This window comes from Acanthochromis polyacanthus, chromosome 14 (assembly GCF_021347895.1).
Source record: "Acanthochromis polyacanthus isolate Apoly-LR-REF ecotype Palm Island chromosome 14, KAUST_Apoly_ChrSc, whole genome shotgun sequence".
Taxonomy (NCBI): domain Eukaryota; kingdom Metazoa; phylum Chordata; class Actinopteri; family Pomacentridae; genus Acanthochromis; species Acanthochromis polyacanthus.
Genome location: NC_067126.1, coordinates 4,572,594 through 4,594,077, shown reverse-complemented (window position 1 = coordinate 4,594,077; position 21,484 = coordinate 4,572,594). Strand labels below are relative to the sequence as shown.

The 21,484-nt window shown below is 39.9% G+C and overlaps 1 protein-coding gene across 1 annotated transcript in view; it reads right to left on the bottom strand.

Moving 5' to 3' along the window:
• LOC110967257 (aryl hydrocarbon receptor-like) overlaps positions 1-18,021 on the bottom strand; it is a 47,669-nt gene extending 29,648 nt beyond the window's left edge. The window contains exons 1-2 of the mRNA XM_051959393.1: positions 17,981-18,021; positions 13,265-13,452 (exon numbers count right to left, since the gene is read on the bottom strand). Of these exons, the coding sequence (XP_051815353.1) occupies positions 13,265-13,452; positions 17,981-18,021 (229 nt within the window). The remainder of the gene's footprint in view (positions 1-13,264; positions 13,453-17,980) is intronic.
• Between the last annotated feature and the right edge of the window lie 3,463 nt (positions 18,022-21,484).

Below are 21,484 nucleotides of genomic sequence, written 5' to 3'. Positions count from 1 at the left end.
GTATTTTTTTGTAATATTGTGTTTCATGTTGGTGTTGTTTTATGTGGATCATTATGCTTTTGTCACGTTTTTTTTGTTTTGTGTTGTTTTCTGGCGGTTTTGTCACCATGTGGTCATTTTGTGTCTGGTTTTGTGTCCCATTTTAACGGTTTTCTGTCTAGTTTTGTCATTTTGTGTCTTGTTTTGGTTGTTTCGTGCGTCGTCTTGACAGTTTAGTCACCATGTTGTCATTTTGTGTCGTTTTTCTCACTGTAAATGTTTTTGTGTCATATTTATCATTCTGTGGCTTGTTTTTGTCTAATTTTTGTTGTTTTCCATTTCATTTTGTGTCTCTTTGTGTTCATTTTGTCTCCTCATCCTGTAGATATTTAACCATTTCCATGTTTTCAAACTTTTTCTCTCTACTCTGCTCATCATCTATAAAAAGATGTTTCACCATGCTGAATGGATCTCCAACTACTTCCTCCTCTGTTCACTGTTTCTGAGCCGTGCTGACATTCTGGCCAAACGTAAACTAATTTTGAATAATAATTTTAATAATATTGCACCAGTGAATCTGAGTTTTGATAAATTTGTGTCATTTTTGACGAATTTTGAGTCATCTCCAATGATGCTTTTGATCATTTTGAACAGGTTTTGTTCATTTTGGACCATCACTGTGATTTTGACAGGTCTATCTCCTCAGATGTTTGACTGTGTCCTCCATATCGGCCACCAGAGCAGCAGATTATCTCCATATTTATCAAACATTGGTCCTCTACAGGATTAACGGATGTTCAGACGCTACATGACGTCCTGGACGTCCTCCAGAGCTTCCAGACCGAACCGGATGTTTGGAACGGATCACAGAAAGCTTTGGAATGAAACGTTATTTAAACCACAGAGCTGCTGTTGAACCTCCAACCACACGTCTTCTGGTGAGTTCAGATCCAGATGGAGTTTATAACGGTAGTGGAGCTGGAATAAGATTACTTATACATTAAACCAAAGACGACAAGAAAAATCTGTCAGGAAAGATGATAGAAACAAAAATATATATATATAAAATGAACATTTCAGTTGATTTAAAAACAGTAAATTAGTTTAATTCTTCAGTCTGAGACTAACTGTAAAAAAAACTAATTATTTCTAAAAATAAAGATTTATGATGTGGACATTTACAGTTTTTAGCCTGTTTTGTTTGTTTGTTTTTGTCAAAATATATTAAAACAATAAATTCGGTTTTCTGTAGATTGAATAATTTTCTGTAATTTAACAATTTAATTTTACTGGAATATATATATATATATATATATGCAATGCTCAGAATTAAACAGTCTAATTGGAAATCTTTTAAGAATTAGCTGTTATAGTACAGACTTTCCCAGTTTTACTGGAATAAAAATCAGGAAATGTGTACACACACACACACACACACACACACACACACACACACACACACACACACACACACACACACACACACACACACACACACACACACACACACACACACACACACACACACACACACACACACACACACACATTTATTAACGCATAGTTAACTTATTTGAAAGAAAAATCATCTTTATTAAGGATTCAAATTATTCTTTTTGGGGATTTTTGCTCTAATTTGTAAAAATAAGAGACTCAGACTTTAAAACGGTGAATAATAATTTAAAGTGTTATTTTAGACACTTTTCCAGTTTTACTTCATTAAAATCATGACATACATCCTGATGTTACAGATGTTTACGTTATTTTAAATTCATTTGTCCACTGAAGTATTCCACAGTGTTTTATTGTACATGTCCATGCTGTCAGATGGAATGTTTTCCTGTGTGTGTTCCAGCTGTGGATGCAGTGATTCCAGCAGCAGTAATGCATGCTCCACGCTGCATGCTCCACGCTGCATGCTCCACGCTCCACGCTGCATGTGTGTCTGTGTGTTTATGACTGTGCTCAGTGTGAATGGCACAGATAAATATAGAACGTTTCAACTCCTTCACCCTGAACGAACACGCGATGAACACGGACCTCCCCCACACATTGAAGCACGCCAACACGGACACTAATGCAGGAGAAGCACGCACCGCTGCTGCTGCATGTCTCCTCGGCTTTCTGCATGTTTACTGACGGGGGCGGGTTTCCCTCACGGAGCAGCCAATCAGACGGCGACACGTCACCGGACTGTAACAACACGCCTTACATAACAGAAGCAGCTGATAGAGACACCGAGCTCTGACTGGACGATACACAACGGAGAAACCTAAATAATGATGCTGCCACCGCCGTGCTTCACCTCACATTTACGCCCACAGAAGATCAGCACATAGTTCATACATGATGTTCATCAATGTAGCTGGATTTCAGCCACATGAATCTTTATTTCTCTTTAACAATAATACTACCAGTTAAAGCTGTGCATTTTTTACAGTGCAGCTGAGCCGTGGCAGTGATTGGTGGACGTTAATGTCATTAAAACTGATTTATTTGACCTGGTTTCTGCAGCAGCAGCAGATAATCTGAGCTGCTTTAATGGCCAAACAAACAAACAAACAAACAAACAAAGGTTTTCTGGTTAAACTCACTTTCCTGCAGAATAATGTGCAGCTCCGTCTAACTATTAACTCTGCTTTAACAACAGATCTAATGGAAGCTGGTCAAAGATTTGGTTTGTTGCGAACTAAAACGTCTTCTGCACCTTCGGTCCTTGTTGCATAAATTCTGAATACAAACTATGAGCAGGAGTAACTCCAACCTTAAGCTGTTTGTGAACATTAAAGACAGAAAAACTGTTAAATATGAGACCAACATGCTTCATTCATTGGTCCGTGGATGAATAAGGGCTAAAAATCCTCATTTAAAACTACATGATATTCTTAATTTTTGGTCTTTTAATTTTTTGTTTTTGTTCTTTTTAGGACAATTCACGTCATTTCTTCTTCATTTTGCATCTCTGTGATTATTTTTTGTCCCATTTTGGTAATTTTGTGTCTCATGTTGTTAATTTTGTGTCTTTTTATGACTGTTTTTTTCCTTTTAGGATATTTAATGTCTGATTTTCATCATCACGTTTCTCATTTTGTGTCTTTGCAATTCTTTTTTTGGCTCATTTTGCTCATTTTGCGTCTCCTTGTTTTTATTTTTCATCTCTTCGTGGTTGTTTTTTGTCCTATTTATGTCCCATTTACAACATTTTGCATCTTATTTTAGTCATTTTGATTGTTTTGTGGCCATTTTGCCTCTTTGAAGTCTTTTTTGTCCTATTCTGGTTATTTCGTGTCTCATGCTGTTAATTGCGTGCCACTTTGTGGTCATTCTGAATCTCTTTTTGGTAGTTTTTGTTCCAGTTTGCTCGTTTGATGACACGTCTTGATTGTTTTTGCATCTCTCTGGACCAAGTTTTTCTGTTTTTGGTCATTTTGCCTCGTATCGCCAATTCTGGGTCTTTGTGGTCATTTTGTATCTTTTCAGGTTGTTTTTGTTTTCTTTTGCTAGTTTTGTGTCACGTTTATGACATTTTGTGTCTGGCTTTAAGTCATTTTGGATCTCCTTGACATTTGGTTTGCTTGTTTTTTGGTCCCATTTTATGTCTCATATTGTTAATTTTGTGTCTCCTTGTGGTCATTTTCCATCTCCTTCATGGTTGTTTTTGGTGGATTTTAGTCATTTTGTGTCATACTTGCAACATCTTTCATCTTATTTTGTCATTTCTCATCTCTTTGTGGCCATTCTGTCTCCCTGTGGTTAATTTTTGTCCCATTTTGGTCATTTTATGATTGTTTTAGTTCCTTTTAGGACGTTTCATGTGTGCTTTTTTAAGTTTTGTACCTCTCTGATGCCATTTTTTGTCTTGTTTTGTCTCATAGCACCAATTTTTGGTTTCTTTGTGGCCATTCTGTCTCCCTTTGGTTAATCTTTGTCCAATTTTGTTCAATTTGTGTCTCATATATGTAATTTCATGCCTCTTTGTCATCATTTTTGCATCTTTTAATGGTTGTTTTTGAGGCCATTTTGACAAGTTTGTGTCTGCTTTTAGTCATTTTCCATCTCTTCATAGTTGCTCTTGTGTCATTTTGGTAATTTTATGTCACATCTTGTCTCTTTGCTACCATTTTGTCTCCTTTGTTGTCCCATTTTGTACTAATATTGTTGATTGTGCGTCCCTTTACATCTCCTTTTGGTAGTTTTTAATCCTGATTCGGTCGTTTGAGAACACATCTCGATTGTTTCTGCATCCGTTTGTAGAAAGTTTTTGTTTTTGGTCATTTTATGTCTCATATTTCCTCCTTGAGAAAGTAACACAATTAGATTATGATTAGATATTGACCAATTAATTGACCTGGACGCTACAAACCTCATAAATACAGGAACTCTGAGTGACCGTTTATATTAAAATACTGTTTCTGGTATTCCATTCATGCATGTTCTGTTAAACCTGCAGCAGTGTGTTCACCTGTCAGTGAATCAGGGATTGTTTCTGCTAATAAATATTTACATTAGAGCTGCAGAATGACAGCATTAATCATGGTTTCACCTCCAGCTGCAGGTCCTATCCCTAAACCATGGAGCTGTGTATTCGTCTGACAGAGTTGTGGTCATATAACGGCATCATGTGACTCCTACAGCCTTTCAAACCTTCCAGAGGAGGTCGGGTCGGATGGACGGGCTCAGCAGGAGGCAAAAGGACGACGTCTGGCTTCAGGCGTAGACTTTTCTAAGAATCCAGGAGAGCCTTTATTAGCCCAGCTGTGTCAGCCAGGATCTCGTCAGGCCTTTCTACACCGTAAACACAGAAAATTCCTCCCATACTCCAGATGGAATTACTCACACTGCAAGTAGGACACAATGTGAGACATTATTATAACATGCTTCAGCTTTTTGTGAATTAGAATGGATGTTTTGTTTGGTGGAAACTACACACTGAACATATTTACAAAAGAACCAACCCCACTGTGAAGCACGGTGGTGGCGGCATCATGATGTGAAGCACGGTGGTGGCGGCATCATGATGTGAAGCACGGTGGTGGCGGCATCATGATGTGAAGCACAATGGTGGCGGCAACATGATGTGAAGCACGGTGGAGGCGGCATCATGATGTGAAGCACGGTGGAGGCGGCATCATGATGTGAAGCACGGTGGAGGCGGCATCATGATGTGAAGCATGGTGGTGGCGGCATCATGATGTGAAGCACGGTGGAGGCGGCATCATGATGTGAAGCATGGTGGAGGCGGCATCATGATGTGAAGCACGGTGGAGGCGGCATCATGACGTGAAGCACGGTGGAGGCGGCATCATGACGCGAAGCACGGTGGTGGCGGCATCATGATGTGAAGCACGGTGGTGGCGGCATCATGATGTGAAGCACAATGGTGGCGGCAACATGATGTGAAGCACGGTGGAGGCGGCATCATGATGTGAAGCACGGTGGAGGCGGCATCATGATGTGAAGCACGGTGGAGGCGGCATCATGATGTGAAGCACGGTGGAGGCGGCATCATGATGTGAAGCACGGTGGTGGCGGCATCATGATGTGAAGCACGGTGGAGGCGGCATCATGATGTGAAGCATGGTGGAGGCGGCATCATGATGTGAAGCACGGTGGAGGCGGCATCATGACGTGAAGCACGGTGGAGGCGGCATCATGACGCGAAGCACGGTGGAGGCGGCATCATGACGTGAAGCACGGTGGTGGCGGCATCATGACGTGAAGCACGGTGGAGGCGGCATCATGACGTGAAGCACGGTGGAGGCGGCATCATGACGTGAAGCACGGTGGAGGCGGCATCATGACGTGAAGCACGGTGGTGGCGGCATCATGACGTGAAGGGCATCATGACGTGAAGCACGGTGGAGGCGGCATCATGACGTGAAGCACGGTGGAGGCGGCATCATGACGTGAAGCACGGTGGAGGCGGCATCATGACGTGAAGCACGGTGGAGGCGGCATCATGACGTGAAGCACGGTGGTGGCGGCATCATGACGTGAAGGGCATCATGACGTGAAGCACGGTGGAGGCGGCATCATGACGTGAAGCACGGTGGAGGCGGCATCATGACGTGAAGCACGGTGGAGGCAGCATCATGACGTGAAGCACGGTGGTGGCAGCATCATGATGTGAAGCACGGTGGAGGCGGCATCGTGACGTGAAGCACGGTGGTGGCAGCATCATCATTATTTTAGTGGTTTTGCTACTCTTTGAGGTGACTGTCTCTTTCGGGGTATTTTTTTTACCCCATTTTGGACTCTTTACATCTGATTTTATCAGAATCAGTGAAAACGTGACTGTATTATATTATTTTTGTGCTCATTTTTATCTTTTTTGGTTGTTTTTGTTAAATTTGGTTTGTTTTGTGCCATGTTTATGACATTCTGTGTCTGATTATCGTCATTTTCTTTCTCTTTGTTGCCAGTATGTTTCTTTTTTATTTTTTGTGTCATTTTGTGTCTCAAATTGAATTTTTTTGTCTCTGTGGTCAGTTTGGATCTCTGTATGTTCGTTTTTCTTCTATTTTGGCCATTTTGTGTCACATTTGCTTTTGTGTTGGATTTTAGTCATTTCACATCTCATTGCAGTCATTTTGTCTCTTCATCACTCGTTAACCGTCACAGATCCAGCTGTGAAGCTTCTCTGAGCAGCAGATCAGCTGATCCTTACTGCAGCTCCTGACCACAACAAAGATGGCCGCTGGGCTGGATAATACCAGATTAACTGGGCTCTGCTGCAGCTCTGCTCCAGTCCTGCGCTGCATTCGGGGCTGTTTGAGTTCAATTAAGCTTAAACTGCACACAAAGAGACGCATTTTAATACTTGATGAAGGCATCGAACGGCGTCCAAACTGCCGTTCCCAGGACCGGCAGGCATCGCTGTTTATCCACCAACAGAGAGTCCAGAGGGTCTCAGAGCTCCTCATGTAAGAGCCCTGAGCTCGTTAATTACTTAGAGACTGTCCAGGAAGTAGGCTAATGCAGTTAGACAACAGGGTTAGTGTGCGGTGCTACACCCTGACCTATTGGTACTGAAATCCACGATCAATAATTCACTGTGACAGGCCGAGGAGACGCAGAATTCTGCCATAAGCTCCTGGACGGGACGAGGAACTCCACAGCCAGAGCTCCAGCAGGAAAGGAAAGACAAGACCTGGTTCTCATGAAGAGGCGTGAAGCTTTACAGATATGTATGCAAAGTAGAGAGAAAAGGTTTGTAGAGGTGGTAAAAATAGAGACGGGTAAATACACACGTGGACAAAATTGTTGGTACCCCTCAGTTAAAGAAGGAAAAACCCACAATTCTCACTGAAATCACTTGAAACTCACAAAAGTAACAATAAATAAAAATTTATTGAAAATTAAATAATCAAAATCAGCCATCACTTTTGAATTGTTGATTAACATAATTATTTAAAAAAACAAACTAATGAAATAGGGCTGGACAAAAATGATGGTACCCATAACTTAATATTTTGTTGCACAACCTTTTGAGGCAATCACTGCAATTAAACGATTTCTGTATTTGTCAATGAGCGTTCTGCAGCTGTCAACAGGTATTTTGGCCCACTCCTCATGAGCAAACAGCTCCAGTTGTCTCAGGTTTGATGGGTGTCTTCTCCAAATGGCATGTTTCAGCTCCTTCCACATATGTTCAATGGGATTCAGATCTGGGCTCATAGAAGGCCACTTTAGAATAGTCCAACGCTTTTCTCTCAGCCATTCTTGGGTGTTTTTGGCTGTGTGTTTTGGATCGTTGTCCTGTTGGAAGACCCATGACCTGCGACTGAGACCAAGCTTTCTGACACTGGGCAGCACATTTCTCTCCAGAATGCCTTGATAGTCTTCAGATTTCATCGTACCTTGCACACTTTCAAGACACCCTGTGCCAGATGCAGCAAAGCAGCCCCAAAACATTCCTGAGCCTCCTCCATGTTTCACCGTAGGGACAGTGTTCTTTTCTTCGTATGCTTGGTTTTTGAGTCTATGAACATAGAGTTGATGTGCCTTACCAAAAAGCTCCAGTTTGGTCTCATCTGTCCAAAGGACATTCTCCCAGAAGCTTTGTGGCTTGTCAACATGCATTTTTGCAAATTCCAGTCTGGCTTTTTTATGAGTTTTTTTCAGCAGTGGTGTCCTCCTTGGTCGTCTCCCATGAAGTCCACTTTGGCTCAAACAACGACGAATGGTGCGATCTGACACTGATGTACCTTGGCCTTGGAGTTCACCTTTAATTTCTTTGGAGGTTGCTCTGGGCTCTTTGGATACAATTCGAACGATCCGTCTCTTCAATTTGTCATCAATTTTCCTCTTGCGGCCACGTCCAGGGAGGTTGGCTACTGTCCCGTGGGTCTTGAACTTCTGAATAATATGAGCCACTGTTGTCACAGGAACTTCAAGCTGTTTAGAGATGGTCTTATAGCCTTTACCTTTAAGATGTTTGTCTATCATTTTTTTTCGGATGTCCTGGGACAATTCTCTCCTTCGCTTTCTGTTGTCCATGTTCAGTGTGGTACACACCTTTTCACCAAACAGCAGGGTGACTACTTGTCTCCCTTTAAATAGGCAGACTGACTGATTATGAGTTTGGAAACACCTGTGATGTCAATTAAATGACACACCTGAGTTAATCATGTCACTCTGGTCAAATAGTTTTCAATCTTTTATAGAGGTACCATCATTTTTGTCCAGGCCTGTTTCATTAGTTTGTTTTTTTTAAATAATTATGTTAATCAACAATTCAAAAGTAATGGCTGTTTTTGATTATTTAATTTTCAATAATTTTTTATTTATTGTTACTTTTGTGAGTTTCAAGTGATTTCAGTGAGAATTGTGGGTTTTTCCTTCTTTAACTGAGGGGTACCAACAATTTTGTCCACGTGTGTATATGTTGTACATGGAGACAAAACTGTGACAAAGAGACACAAAATGACCAAAACAAGACACGAATGTCCAAAAACGAGACAGAAAACAAGAAAAATGAGACATAGAATGACCAAAAAAGTAAACATAAAGACACAAAACTGTGTCAAAGACGCAAGAAATGACAAAAACGAGACAGAAAACATCAAAAATAAGACAGAAAACGACACAAATGAGACAGAAAATGACAAATAATTAGATACAAAATGATAAAACACTGAAAAGTCACAAAAACGACAACAAAAAGGAGGCACAAAGTAAATGCAAAGTGACAAAACTGTCCCAAAGACAAAAACGCAACACAAAAGGACACAAATGCAAAACAAAACAGAAACCAGACAACCCAAGAGAAATGAGACACAAAACGACCACAAACTTCCCAAAGACACACAAGGTGTCCACAACGAGGCACGAAATGATACAAAAAAAATGACAAAAATGACACACAAAATGATAGAAAACAACAAAAACGAGACACAAAGCAAACATAAAGAGACAAAATGGTCCCAAAGACCCATGAGATCACAAAAAATGGGTCAAAATGAGACAAACAAGACACGAAACAGAGACAATAAGAGAGACTGGGAGGAAAATAAAACATCCTGGATCAATGAAGAGACACGATATAACATGAATGAGACACAAAACAAGCACAAAACAACACAAATGAGACACAAAATTAGTCAAAATGAGACAAACAAGACATGAAATTACACTAATGAAATGAAATAACAACAAAAACAAGAAACAAAATAACCACAAATGGACGAAACAGTCCCAAAGAATCATAATGTGACCAAAATGAGACACAAAATGACAAAATATGTACAGACAAACAACAACAAAGATACATAAAGTCAACGTAAAGACACAAAACTGTCCCAAAGACGCACAAAATGACCAGATCAAGACACAAAACGATGAAACAGTGACACAAAATGACAAAAACGAGTGAAAATGAGAAAAACAAGACACAAAATGACACAAGATTTTAAAAAAATGCAAAAATGAGACACAAGACAGGAAAAGAAAAACATAAAATGACCACAAATGGACAAAATTGTCCCAAAGACACGTGAAAACCAGATGCAAAATGACAAAAACGACAAAATGATTTTAAAAAGGCACAAAATGATACAAAAGACGAATAAAATGTAAAAAATGAGTCAAAACGAGACAAACAAAACACAACACGAGCTAAAAACCAACGCAAACAAGAACTTGTAGATGTTCTTGAACTGTCTGGTTTGGCTCCTCTGAAGCTCCTCAGATCAACGCTAAACCACCAACACGACCGTTTCTTCTCCTACCTCCGTCTCTAACAGCCATTTCACATCTTAAACAAACAGCTCTGCCTCCATTTCATAAATTCTTTAAACTCCAGGGTTTCCCTCAATTATTCATGATGCAGGAGCAGCGACGGCCGCAATGCAGCACTCGCTCTAAAATAACAGACGGACGCTCTGATGGACACCAACGTGGACCAGTCTGGAGGAGACATGGAGGACGTCCAGAGAAGGTTTAGAGTCTTCAGGAGACATGGAGGACGTCCAGAGAAGGTTTAGAGTCTTCAGGAGACATGGAGGACGTCCAGAGAAGGTTTAGAGTCTGGAGGAGACATGGAGGACGCTCAGAGAAGGTTTAGAGTCTGGAGGAGACATGGAGGACGCTCAGAGAAGGTTTAGAGTCTGGAGGAGACATGGAGGACGTCCAGAGAAGGTTTAGAGTCTGGAGGAGACATGGAGGACGTCCAGAGAAGGTTTAGAGTCTGGAGGAGACATGGAGGACGTCCAGAGAAGGTTTAGAGTCTGGAGGAGACATGGAGGACGTCCAGAGAAGGTTTAGAGTCTGCAGGAGACATGGAGGACGTCCAGAGAAGGTTTAGAGTCTGCAGGAGACATGGAAGACGTCAAGAGAAGGTTTAGAGTCTGGAGGAGACATGGAGGACGTCAAGAGAAGGTTTAGAGTCTGGAGGAGACATGGAGGACGTCCAGAGAAGGTTTAGAGTCTGCAGGAGACATGGAGGACGTCCAGAGAAGGTTTAGAGTCTGGAGGAGACATGGAGGACGTCCAGAGAAGGTTTAGAGTCTGGAGGAGACATGGAGGACGTCCAGAGAAGGTTTAGAGTCTGGAGGAGACATGGAGGACGTCCAGAGAAGGTTTAGAGTCTGCAGGAGACATGGAGGACGTCCAGAGAAGGTTTAGAGTCTGCAGGAGACATGGAGGACGTCCAGAGAAGGTTTAGAGTCTGCAGGAGACATGGAGGACGTCAGGAGAAGGTTTAGAGTCTGCAGGAGACATGGAGGACGTCAGGAGAAGGTTTAGAGTCTGCAGGAGACATGGAGGACGTCCAGAGAAGGTTCAGAGTCTGCAGGAGACAGGAAGGACGTCCAGAGAAGGTTTAGAGTCTGGAGGAGACTTGGAGGACGTCCAGAGAAGGTTTAGAGTCTGGAGGAGACATGGAGGACGTCAGGAGAAGGTTTAGAGTCTGCAGGAGACATGGAGGACGTCAGGAGAAGGTTTAGAGTCTGCAGGAGACATGGAGGACGTCAGGAGAAGGTCCATGTTGGACAAACAGCTTTAAATCAGCAACACAAACCAAATAAACAAGCTTCAAGTGGAACCAGAACCTCCAAGAACCAACAACACAACATCTTAACCTTTAATAAGGACAAATCTGGAAAGTTACGCTGGAAGTCACTTATAAATAAATAAATAGACAATCGGATACTAAAACAGAGAGAGTTTGTGCTTTTTGCAGAGTTTCATGCAAATTTGTAGCTGCAGGAAACAAAACAACAAAACAGCAGAGATCGTCAACCGTTGCTTCATCTGTTTCTCAACAGCAGCAACGGAAACGCTTGGATTGAGGTGTCCCAGAACTCCGTTTCATGAAGAATCTTTACTGTAGAAGGTTTATGTGAACTCAAATGTGGTTCTAGAAGCAAAAAAACACACAACAGGAAGTTGTGAAGTTGATGGATGGCAGCAATTTGTGCTGTGCTAAGCTAAGCTGACAACTCTGCACAACACGGAGCCCAGCTGCTGTGTCCACCCATTATACTTTCTGTCCAAGTAACTATGGTTGTAGAGTTTTTTTTCCCACCCAAACAGTCCACAATGTTCAGATTTTAAAGGTTTAAATTCATCCAAATAGTACTTTCCACCTACTGCTAGTTATAGTTTTAGAGTTTTGGTCCACTTAAAATACCACTTCCTGTTCAAATACTTTTTAAAAGGTTTACTTAAATCAAAACATTACTTTCTGTCAAACCTTTTATGGCTTTAAAGGTTTATTCCACCCTGATACAACTTTCTGTCCAAATATTTATGGTTTCAGAGATTTATTTCAACTAAATAGTCCAGTTAAACTGACAGGTTCTGGTTTGAAAGGTTTTTCCAATCAAAAAAGTACTTCCTGTCAAACTAAAGCTTTTCAAAGGTTTGTTCACCTGCATACTACCACTTTCTATCCAAACTATTTATGGTCTTAAAGGAATATTTCAACCAAATGCTACCTTCTAATGAACCAGCTACTACAAAAAAGGCAAATAACTGACATTAAAAACCATTCTAGAAGCTCAAAAACACACAAAAGGAAGTTGTCAAATCGATGGATGACAACACTTTGTATTTAGTTGCTGTGCTAAGCTAAGCTAAGCTAAGCTAACAACACGGAGCCCAAATGTGTTCAGATCCAACCAAAGAACCACAGATCAAAGTTCTGCACACTTTGACCAGCAGATAATTCATTTAATTCTCCATTAACAGATTGAAGAGAAGCTTTAGAACTGGGTAGTGTCTACAGATATGGACCCGTACCCGTAGCCTGTGGGCTATGGATACGGCACTTTCCATTTGCCAGACAGATACGGACCCGTACGCGAGTCTCACGAGTCAAGAAGTTGCTAACCACTGCAAACTGTTGAAAGGTAAGCAAAGGTTAAGGTTAGTGTTAGGGTCAGGTTTAGGGTCTGTACCTGTAGTACCGATGCTACGGTTCCGTACCGCTAGCGTCTACCGGGAGTCACGTGACCAGATCTCGCGTATCTGATTGGCAAATGGAAAGTGCCATATCCGTAGTCCACAGGCTACGGGTACGGCTCCGTACCTCTAGCAACAACCTTAGAACTGAGCTAAAACAATTATTTAGAGTCTAACACTGTCAGTGGGATGATGGAAAAACAACCAAACTGAAGGTAAAGAAACACGATGAAGAGACGGCGCAAAGCAGAACTTTCTGGTTCAGTTTGGTGGAACTCTGAGATCAGGCGTTGGCATTGAAGAAGGATGAAAACCAACGACTAAAGCAGCAGCATCCTGGTTCCAGAACCAGAACCTGATCATTAATGACCTCCAGACCTACCAGAGAAGAAGTTCTTGGCCCTCAGGTAGCTGACGCTGAGCCTCAGGATGGACAGTTTGTCCAGACTGGCCGTCACCTCCTCAGGAAACGGCAGCAGTCCGGCCAGACGCTCCAGCTCCCCGTTCAGACGGTCCCGGTGCCGCTTGGACGGGTTGGACTTGGAGCCTTCAGCTGGAGGTTGCTTCACCCTGAAGGACCGACAGAGGAGAAGATAAAGTTTAAGACCAGAAGATATCAGAACATCTAGGAGGTAAAGTTTAAAGGGGAACTTCGTTTTTTTTAAACCTGGGGTCTGTTTTCATGTCATTTCATACATGTGAGTGATGGAGAAATGAATTTTAGACATAGCTCCAGTATTTAGCCAGGCAGACAGCTTAGCAGCTCAGCTAGCAGCTCGGCTAGCGAAAAGTATGGGACAACTTGCCCCCCCATGCTTTTTTTCCCCACACTGACCAGCTCAGATAGTCTCAGCGAGACGATAGCTCGCTATCACACGATTTCGGAACGAGATTTGCTTTCTAGCGTCCTGAGATTTGGATACAGACCACAACAAAGAGCGATCACCAGGTAATGTGGAGGTTTTCGTTCACTTCTCATCTCTAGTATGTTGCGGGACACTCAATGAGACTATCTGAGCCGGTCAGTGTGGGAAAAAAAAGCACGTTAGGGCAGACTTTGATGTGGGGGGGCCAGCTGCCCCATACTTTTCGCTAGCTGAGCTGCTAGCCGAGCTGCTAAGCTGCCTGCCTGGCTAAATACTGGAGCTATGTCGAAAATTCATTTCTCCATCTCATCGTATATTTCTGTCGTTACGTTGTGAGGAGATTCTCCAGCATCGTTCTGATCAGTTCAAACTGGATTTAAGATCTAAAAATGTGACCTAGAATTTAAAAAAGAGATAAAGGATGAATCTGTAGAAAGGTTGTAGGAATCTGAAAGTGGAATCAGAATTTAGCTGCAGAAATCTGTAGAATAGTCAGAATTAATTTATTCTGCTGAAGATCTGAATAACAGAAATCTGCATTAAACATTTGGTTTATGTTGTTAAATGTTAAAAGATTAAATCATTTCTGGTCGGCCACTCCTTTTAATTTAACAAATATCTGGAAAAATAATCCAATTTATTTTTTCAACAAATCACATTTTACACCAAAGTTCTGTTAGAAAACTGCAAAAATATGAGCAAAAAACAAAAATAGAGCAACACAGAAACAGAGAAAATTAGCTATAGAACAAATTAATATAAAAAAACACTAAAAAATTAAACAAAAAAGGACAACTGGTAAAATCAGCTTCTAAAATATCACAAAACAATAAAAATTATCACATTAAAGCAGCTGGAACTGAAGCAGGTTAATTCTAATGTCATATTATGAGAATATTTGGATTTTTACACCAAGAGAGCTTAAAATCTCAAATGTTTCTGACTTTGGGACACTTGATTTTATTTGTTTTCATTCAACTGAATCCTTTTAAACTGTAAAAAAATGAATTAAATTCTTTTAAATTAGTTTTATTTAGTCCAACTGTAAGAGTTTAAACATAAAAAACAAACTGAACTGAAGGTTTTTGGAGCTTTAGCCATTATAAATTATGAGATTCTGTCAGTTAAAGCTGCTTTTTAAAGACAAAATTTAAATATCAAATCAAGAAATTACAGAAAATATTTCAGTTATGACATTTTTGAGACACTAATACGATTAAAAACATTCAGTTTCTTCAATAAATCTGCTGTTTTTCTGTGTTTATTTCACTTTTTGTTCTCATTTTTCAGCTTTTTAGTGGAAATTCTCATTTTATTCATTTTTCACTGAAACAAACCAAAAAATAAAATCTATGGTGTGTATTTGGCTGCGTGTTTCTTTTATCGGTGCAGAAAATCCTTTGGAGGGTAAAATGTCTTCATTTAATTAAAAACCATCATTTTATCTTCATTAAAAAATTAAAACCTTGGCTGTATTTCAGTAATATTTCAATTAATTGTACAAAATAATAAAAACTCTTCACCACAAAGCCTTAAAAATAACAAAAAATGTGGAATTTTATTTGGTTAAAATGCATAAAAACTGATGCACAATGATAGAATTCAAATATTTCAATTTAAATTAAAATTATTATGTGTTAAGTATCAAATAAGTAAAATTTCTTCCTAAAAATCATCGTAATAAAGAAACCTTTAAATGCAGCTGAATTTCCATCATTTTATGAACTTAAAGGTAATTTATTGGATGTTTTATTGCCTCAAACTGATCAATATTCAGGCTTAAAAAGCACAAACTTCATTATTTATATAAAACAAAAACTGTTTTTTCCTTACAGACTGAAATAAAACATGTTTGTCTGTTTTTTAATGCGGTTAATTAAACCTTACAATGTTTAAAAAAAGACATAAACAGGAAAAACATTTATATCTTCTCTCTTTTTGTTCACATAATTTGTATATTAACACTTTAAATCTCATGTTTTGTTGATTTAATACAAAAAACATCACAATGAAGGCTCCTATCAGCACATTATAAAATGTTTTCTTTATTTAGTATCCTAATAATCATAATAAAGACTTTCTGACAAAGTAAAACTTGTTTTTGTTGATTTATTAAAATAAACATCACAACAAAGGTCTTTCTAACCACATTAAAGTCATTATTTCTATATCTAATATGATATTTAATAATATTTGAATAATAATCATAATAAAGACTTTTGTGACCACATAAAACTCTTTTCTTTATTTAATTTCATAATTAAAGGCTTTCTTACTGCATCAACTCATTATTTCTTTACTTAATTTTATAATCGACATTTCTGACCAAAATATTTTTTTTCTTTATTAAACATCATAATAAAGGCTTTATAACCATATAAAACTCACTTTTTCTTAATTTAATATCATAATTCCAATAAAAGCCTTTTTATCCACATTAAACACGTTTATATAAAGATGTTAAATAATTATTAGCTGCAACATTCAGGATTTTTCCGTTTATCTGCATTTTTAAATCTATTTTCACTGATTCCAAATAAAATAATTCACCTTTAAATGTTTTATTTCAGCTCTGAAGCCTCTCTGTGACGTCAGCAGGGTCCCGCCCACCGCTCCCTCTGATTGGCTGGACGTCAGCACTCACAGCCAATCAGCAGCGAGGATTAAATGGTGCAAAGTCCTCTTTTAATTAAACGCAAAAAATAAACACACAAACATGAAGTTTTCTGATAGAATTTGTGTTTCTTTGTCAGATTTTTTAACTTTAACTACAAATATTTTCTGCCTCATTAATTCCTGTCATTAAAATGTGAATTTATGATGAAAAAAATGTCATTTTATTTGCTGTTTTTGCAGATTTAGTGCTAAAATAATGCTACATATAGTTTTATTTCCCAGTTAAAGGCCTCTGCTGCTGCTGCTTTTACCTCCTGCTGCATCACAAACTGTTTGTTTGTGCTCTGAATCAAAGTGTGTGACAACAGACAGAGCTGCTCCATCCTGCTGTCACTTCACATCAAACTCATCCTGCTCGCAGTTTTTAGCCTTTCTGCTGCAACAAACTGCTTTATATCAAACAAATCTAGTAGTTATAGACATCTGCTGCAGATTAGGCTTCAAAAATGGGCAGAAAAATCTAATAAAAGCATCAAAAAGTGAACATTTCCTGCTCTATATTTGGATTTTTTCGGTTTTAAAGCGACGCATTTCTGCATTTTCCGCAGCCTTGAACGCAGCACAGGGAGGATTATGGGGTTTTGTCAGACGCTGAGTCTCTATTTACAGGATTTATTCTTCAGTTTCTGCATCCAGATTAAACCGTTTGCCGTGAATAAATAAATAAACTCTCTTCCTGCAGCAGAACTCACTTCGTTTATCCTCTAAAATTCAGTTTGTGATGGATGAATCCTGGTTGGAGACTTTCCAGATTCAGTCACTAATGATCACATCAGAGCAGATCAAAGGCTCCGGATGCATTCAGGAACATTTTATCTGCAGCTTTACATCAATAATCACAGGAAAATAAAGTTTATTTAGGGCTGCAGGACTCAAATGCAAAACAATTTGTTTTAAAAATTAGATTTATGCTGAAAAAATGAATGTTTAAGTGACATTTAAAAAGCAGCTCTGGTCTGACACCACAGAAAAAGCACCATTTTACTGAGCTAAATGTCCTCCTAAATGACCTGCAGAGAAATAAACCCGCTCCGGTGACTCTCTGAAGGGCGTTTTGACAGAAAATGGCGCAACAGCAGCACTAGGAGAGGCGCAGAAACGCGAAAAAAACTGACATTAAAGCGCATTAAAAACAACTTTAACCCGGTTTGATGTGGTTTATTTTTTACATTAATGTCATAAACGGATGCAGATAGAAATTAATGAAGGAACTGAATCAGCTGAAGGCGGAACGAGGCCGCTGCTGCTGCTGCTGCTGCAGGCCTGAAATAATCCGCAGGCTTTATGCACCGCAGCGCACCGAAAACAGCCGCAAATCTGCTTTTATTGCAGCAAATACGGAACATTTAGCAGCTGAATTGTGATTTAAATGAATTTAGGCTGAAAAAGAAACGAAATTCTGATTGAAACTTGTTTTCTGAGTTGATTTAGAGGCTGAAATGTTCCGGATTATCGCAGTTTTTTACGCGTTTGGAGACGGGTTCGTCTCCAAACGGGTTTTACTTTAAATTAAAGCACTAAAGGTGAATTAAATGAACAGATTTAAAGCCACTCACGCTCTCTGCACCGGTTTTCTCCTCTTGCGTCCCGCGTACATGTCGCCTCTTCTTATATAAGCCGCAGAATCCCTCAGAAACACGCACAGCTCTGCGGCCGCTACATGAAAGCCTCCCAGTCCGCTTCGATCCTCCGCATTTACTCCGCAAACAGGCCGAGCAGGAGCCGCAGAAAGCCCGCAGAGAAGTGGCAGGTCGAGGCGCAGCGCTGCGGGCCGCTAAACCCGCAAAGTGACGCAGCACAATCCCGACCGCAAACCGGAGCACAAGTGCGCAAAAACAGAGGGGTTTATCCGGAGGTTCTGACAGAAAACTGATCCGGGAGGAAACAGAAAAGTTGAGTTTTCATCCTGAGGAAAGTAAAAAGAAAAAAAAGCTGCGCGGATCAGAGAGAAGCCGCAGTTTGCGCAGAAACAGTCCGCATATTTCCTGCAGGTTTCAGGGCAGCAGCGGCTCCATGTTCAGCCTCCATCAGAGCTCTAATTAGTGCAGGACGGGCCGCGGGGGCGCGCATTCCACTGACAGCTCTCTGGCGGGAGCGCGCTCCAGGAGTACGAGGAGGGGAGGGAGGGAGCGTGCAGGATAAGTGAGTGTGTGTGCGTTTGCGCGGGCACGTCGGAGAGTCTCCTGGAAACACAGGCCGAGCGGGTGCACGGAGGCGCGCCCCCGAGCGAGTCCCCGCGTCCAATGAGCGGAGAGATGGAGACTGGAGAATGTGGGTCAGGGGTGAGTTTTAAATAATGGAGCTGAAGGAGAAGAAACACGGAGGAAGATTCACATAAATACAGCTCAGGTTCATCTGGAAACATCTGGAGAGGCCGATTTAAAGAGCAGATCGGTTTAAAATGAGAAGAAATATGAGACAGAAAGACCAGGAAGAGATGGAGAATGAGCACAGAGACACAAAACTGAAATAGAAACTAACATTGTTCATAAAATGTTCAAAATAAGCTGCAAACGCACCAACATTAGATGAAAAATGATCACAATGAGACAAAAAACTGCCAAAATTACAAACAAAATTACCAATATGAAATACAAAAGAAAACAAAGACTCACAAAATGTGTACAATGAGATTCTAAATGATTAAAATGAGACACAAAACAATAAATATTAGAAGCAAAATAAACAAAATGGGATGCATAATGACAAAATTGAGCCACAAAATGACCACAAAGAGGCACAAAACTACAATAAAAACTAAAATGATGCACAGAATGTTTAAATTGAGCTGCAAAATGATCCCACTGTGACACAAAACGACAAAAATTAGAATCAAAGTGACCAAACTGAGATACAACTAATGTAAAATTATCAACGTATGAGACAAAAAATGAAAAGATGAGACATAAAGACCATTTAGAGACGGAAAACGACCACAGAGAGACAACACGAGCAAAATTAGATGCAAAACAATCACAATGAGAACAAAAATTAGGATAAAAATGACCAAAACGTGACGTAAAATGACAAAAATGTGAATAAAAATGACTGAACTGAGCCACAAAATAACCACAAAGAGACACAAAATGAACATAAAAATGAAAATGATGCATAAAATGGCCAGAATGAGCCACAAACAGAGCAGAAAGAGACGCAAAACGACCAAGAGGATCCATGAAATTACCGAATCAAGCTATAAAAAGACCAAAGTGAGACACAGAATAACTATAATTAAATGCATAACGACCACAAAGACTACAACAACAACAACACAACATTTACATAAATTGATGCAAAATTGCTAAAATAAGATAAGATGAAAATGAGACACAAATCTGAATCAAAAGTATGAGGCAAAGGTACGACACTGATCTACAAAACTAATCAAGCTCTAAAAAGACCAAAGTGAGACGCAGAATATCCAAACCCAAACACAAACGACCACAAAGACTCACAAAATGTGCTCAGTGGGATGCAAAACAGCTAACATCAGACACAAAACAAAAATCTGAATCAAAATTAATATAAATGAACATATAAAAGAAAAGAAAAATGACACACAAAATATTCAAAATGAGCAGCAAACACAACATTTGATGCAAAATGTTCCCAATGACACACAAAACGACAATAAAAATGACCAAAATGAGATGCACAAATACAAAAATCAGACACAAAATCAAAAAGGTCAAAAGGTTCTTTATTGTCATATCATTCCACATCACACACTAATATATACAAACCTACAACATAGATATATGTGCAGTGAAATGTTAAATTAGAATCAAAATGACTGAACTGAGACACGACAAATGTGAAATTATCAAAGTACAAGACACAACCAGAAGAAAATGGAGACATAAAGAACCATGAAGAAATGAAAAATGACCACAAAGACACAACAAGAGCAAAATTAGACAAAAATGATCACAAAGAGACACAAAAAGACCACAAAGAGACACAAAAAGACCACAAAGAGACACAAAAGACCACATTAAACACAAATTAGCGGCTAACAACGACTCAGACCACCACACCTGCTCTCCACCTGAACATCCAGCTGCTGATGGTGAACATCTGAGCTCACCTGAACAGGTACCTTCAGTCCACCTGGATCCTCCTGCTGCTTCTGTTCAGTCCACAAACCTTCGGAAGCAGAAAGAACCTGCAGCTGTCAGTAACACCTGAGGCAAACAGGAAGTCTCTTCTTCTACTTCCTGTTCTTCTTCTTCTGCTGCTTCTTTGTTTTAATGGTTTAAATCTTAAAGGGCTAACAAACAGCAAAACACAACAAAACAAACAAACAAGTCCAATAATCGTTATGTAAAATAATAAAAGCACATTTTTTCTGCTTTATTTTCACATTAATGCACTAAACCCTTATTTTACTTATATAAATGTTGCATGTTTAAGGTTCTGAGCTTTACTTTATCGTTGCTTTTCCTCCTTTTGAATAAATAAAATAAATAGCCCTAACTGCATTTTCTGCTCCAGTTGAACCAACATCAGATCTACTGCAGGACGTACGGAGAACCACATTTATATTTAGAGTCCTTCATACAGGACGAACACATCCTCTGATAAACGGCCCACTTCCTGCTTCATCTTAGTGAATCATTGAAATAATGCGCCACGCTGAGGTTCAACCTGGGGGGAGCAGATCTTTAACTCGATGATGTCACACAGCTGTGATGTCAGCAGCCTGAAATACATACATGAAGTCACATGATCACATGATCACATGACGCCTCGGGGCGCTGCAGACACCACAGAAGAAGAAGGAAGACCAGGAGAACGTGCTCATATCAAGGCATGGAGCTGGTAATGGACGATCGTGTTCCCCAGAGGATCAATACTCTGAGCTCAAACTTGGTTCCATGGCAACAAGCTGTCAGCTTTTAATCTATAATTTAATTCTGAGGAAAACACGCTATAAAATGTACTGAGAACATTCATGTTCTCCAGAGGATGGACCTTCAGGATCTCTTCCAATCAGAGTTTACATCATTACCTAATCTACCTCCATACCTCAACAGCATCAACAGTGTGTTTGTTCCTTG